The sequence below is a fragment of the Pteropus vampyrus genome, unplaced genomic scaffold, assembly GCF_000151845.1.
Source record: "Pteropus vampyrus isolate Shadow unplaced genomic scaffold, Pvam_2.0 Scaffold498, whole genome shotgun sequence".
NCBI classification, from domain to species: Eukaryota; Metazoa; Chordata; class Mammalia; order Chiroptera; family Pteropodidae; genus Pteropus; species Pteropus vampyrus.
The window spans coordinates 817788-821095 of record NW_011889279.1 but is presented as its reverse complement, the minus strand read 5'-3'; the positions used below and the strand labels follow the sequence as shown (position 1 = coordinate 821095).

Genomic DNA, 3308 nt, shown 5'->3' with positions numbered 1-3308 from the left:
GAGAAAGCCTTTGAAAGTTCTTTGCTGCTGGGTAGTCTTCTAAAGTCTGCAGCCTATTTGCTAAGAGTCTGTTATTCATCCAGGTTATCCTGCCCAGAATATAAAAAATAATAAAATCTGAAATTATCATATTAATTTTTTTAGAATAAAAAATTTAAGCTGTCAATCTACTTTTTACTACCTTATATAACCAATTTAAAATCTACATTCATATATTTAATTTTTTCTGTTTGCAAAATCTATTTTTTTCTGTTTTCTCTTTTTGCCTCAAATCTCCTGACTGACTACAAGATAAAGAAGCTGCTTCTCAAGAAGTTGTTTTTGAATGTCATAAAAATCAACAAATCATTTCCTCCGCATCAGGTATGATTTCTTTCTTTTCTTTTCGTTTACTTTGAGAAGGCGTGACTAATTAAAGATTATGTCTGCATGATGCCAAAATAGGAGTTACCATCCCCCATAAAAAAAGTTAAACCAATAAATCAATTTAATAGAGATAGAATGATAATTTAAGAATTTTCACTTGCCTTTTTTCTAGTTTTATGGTTGTCATGGTTTAAATTCAAGCCTTGGTGCAAGTTTCCAGTGCTCAAATAACAATGAGTGATATTTTGCATATAAAATTTGAAACTAATCTCTTTTAAATGCTGGGAAGTAAGCTTAGACTGTCTGCTGACCTATTGTGACAAGTTTCTTTATCTTACCTTTGAATAAGAAACTAATGAGTTTTATAATATTTAGATGTTAAACAATTTAAGCGGTAAAATTTAGCTATGAGCTCTTTGAATTTACTAAAAACCACCTAATTGTACCCCTTTAAAGGATGTGAATTATATCTTAATAAAGCTATTAAAATAAACAAGTAAACAGTGTTGAAAGTAAAAAAGAAATGAGTTATGGGTTAATTTCCTAAGATCTGCTTTTATTGAAATTCTCCTAAATAAACATGACTATATCTGAAATGGTAAGAGGAAATATAGCGTTTTCTTGACATGACTTAGATACTTTATTATTCTTGTGAATCGTTCACATGAAAAAAGAATAGTCAATCTGCATTCAACTAAGAATTACTCTAAATTGCCTTTAGAATAGTATTTGCTGTAATTTAATTATACTTGTGAAATTTCTACATATATCTTCGGCAAATACATTTTATGTTGTTTGTTGCTAATTTGTTCTTATGAAGTTAATGCCTTAGAGCTATTTATGGATTTTATATTTCTGGTTTTTCTTTTCTTAATTTTCAGAATGTGAACCTTTGAATGTTCCTCAGCAATTGGCTCCAGATGTATGTCTAAATCTCAAACTCTCCACTGAAATATCAGAGAAACCTTTGTCCCCTTCAGCATCTGATAGGGTATTGAATTTGGTTTGTGTTTTATTAAGAAGTTTTAATACCTTTATGCTAAGATTTATTATGGTCATTCTCATTATTCAGTTGTATAGATGAAATGAGTCTAAAAATCTCACCTATGTAGCTTTCTTGGAAAAGTTAAACATTAAAATTTAAATATTATACCCCAAAATATTGCGAACTAAGACCATAACATACTTCCTGCAGCTTTCTGTAAAAAGAGCTCATATGAGCTCTTCTTGGTTTCAGAATTAAACTTTTTTACTGCAGGGCTTGGGGTGGGCAGAGTGGCCATATAGAGTAAAAGAATGTAACCCTTTTTGATTTTATGTGTTTTGGCTTAGGTCGGACACACTTACATAAATGTGATTGACATTGAAGCTGATGATCTAGAGGAATTACCTGTCAGAGAAGAGCCTTCAGATGATATTATCAGACAGCATCTAGAAGTCCCATCTTCTGCAGAGTTACATTACATGGCAACTTCAGTTACTAGTGCTGTTCCCCTGCGCAATTTTAAGAGTCAGGGTATTTTTTTCCTACTTTTTAAAAAAACATTTTGAAAAGTTATTTAATATAGCATTGTTAACCCTACTTACATCTCTTAGCTCTCCTGATCTATCTGATCTACTGTACTTTTGGATGTTTAAATTCACACTGAGGCATGTTCTGTTAATCTTCCAAATACCTTGTTTAGAATCAATCTTTGTATGCCTTTCATATTCTTGTTAGAATCTGACAGTTCTGCTGTGGACTTATTTATTAAACCTGCAAAAGTTTCTCCATCCTCTCTGGATAGAAGAAGCTGGAGAGCAGGCATTACAAAAGCGAAGGAACCTGGTATCACCTCACCCACATCATCAGAAATACGGCAGGACAAAGGTGAATGCCCTAGATGTATAGCACGACTCTTCCCCTTCCCTGAATTACTGTTATATTAGAAATAAGCACTAACACTTGGTAATTGCAAAAGAAACAAGAAAAAGGCTTTTCCCTTGCTATGGAGAGTGAGGGCAGGTAGGTAAATGGGATGGATTTCCAAAGTAGAGACCCATGGATATTTTGCAGGGAGATTACAGATCTATTTGTGCATGTGTCTTTTCTCAAGTAATGAGGCTAAAAATAAATACTCTGTTGGATTTCATGAATGTGTTGGTGTTAAAAAGGAATTCTCATTTAAAAAGGTGAGAAATTCTAGAATCGCACATAGAAAATACATAGGCATGGTAGTCAACAGCATATCATTAGCAAAATATTTCATTTTATAGTCATAAATCAGGTCGCATTATTGTAAAATATTTGCAAGCTTTCGAAGAATATTTCTTCAAAATCTAGTTATGACATCCTGCGAGCGTTTGGATTAATATGCAATCGGACTTTCTGCAACAGGAAGTCTTCTGGGTTCCACAGTTATTAGGAGGAGTGGACCCAGCTTTGTGGTTGTCCTGCACTGCCCATTCATTGTGTATAAACGGCGGGCACTCAGGAGAAGTGAGGAACAAGGAAGGGATGAGTGGCAGGGCATGTATGTTACTGCTGCATAGACAGGTAAGTGCCAGTATTTCAGATTTTGAAACCATTGCCCTCTCTTCTGTCACATGATGACAGAATTCTGCTAGGTGTGTGGGTAGTGGAGGGAGGATGTGTGAAGGTAGCATATACCTAGCTTTCAGCCTGGGGAAGTGAAAAGAGCATGGTATTTAGATTCAAATAGAACAGACCGGGGTTTCAATCCCACTTCTGTCACTTAATAATACCTTGGAGACTTTTTGCAAGATAATTAATATTATCTCATCCTCACTTGTATCTCTGTGGGACTCAACCTTAACAAGGTTGTCATAAGGGTTACATCTAGCCAAATGCTTGTGGCTACTTAGGTATCCTGTTAGTTTTCAAGTAAAATTTTAAAAAAATCATTAAGATATTAAAGTTGCTTTTGATGGAGTGTATTTTT

At 34.0% G+C, this 3308-nt stretch overlaps 1 protein-coding gene across 1 annotated transcript in view; it reads left to right on the top strand.

Annotated features, from left to right (window-relative positions):
• Positions 1–3308, top strand: part of CUNH5orf42 (chromosome unknown C5orf42 homolog) — a 100826-nt gene that overhangs the window by 66895 nt on the left and 30623 nt on the right. The window contains exons 38-40 of the mRNA XM_023524826.1: positions 292–363; positions 1248–1357; positions 1699–1882. Coding sequence (XP_023380594.1) covers positions 292–363; positions 1248–1357; positions 1699–1882 — 366 coding nt within the window. The remainder of the gene's footprint in view (positions 1–291; positions 364–1247; positions 1358–1698; positions 1883–3308) is intronic.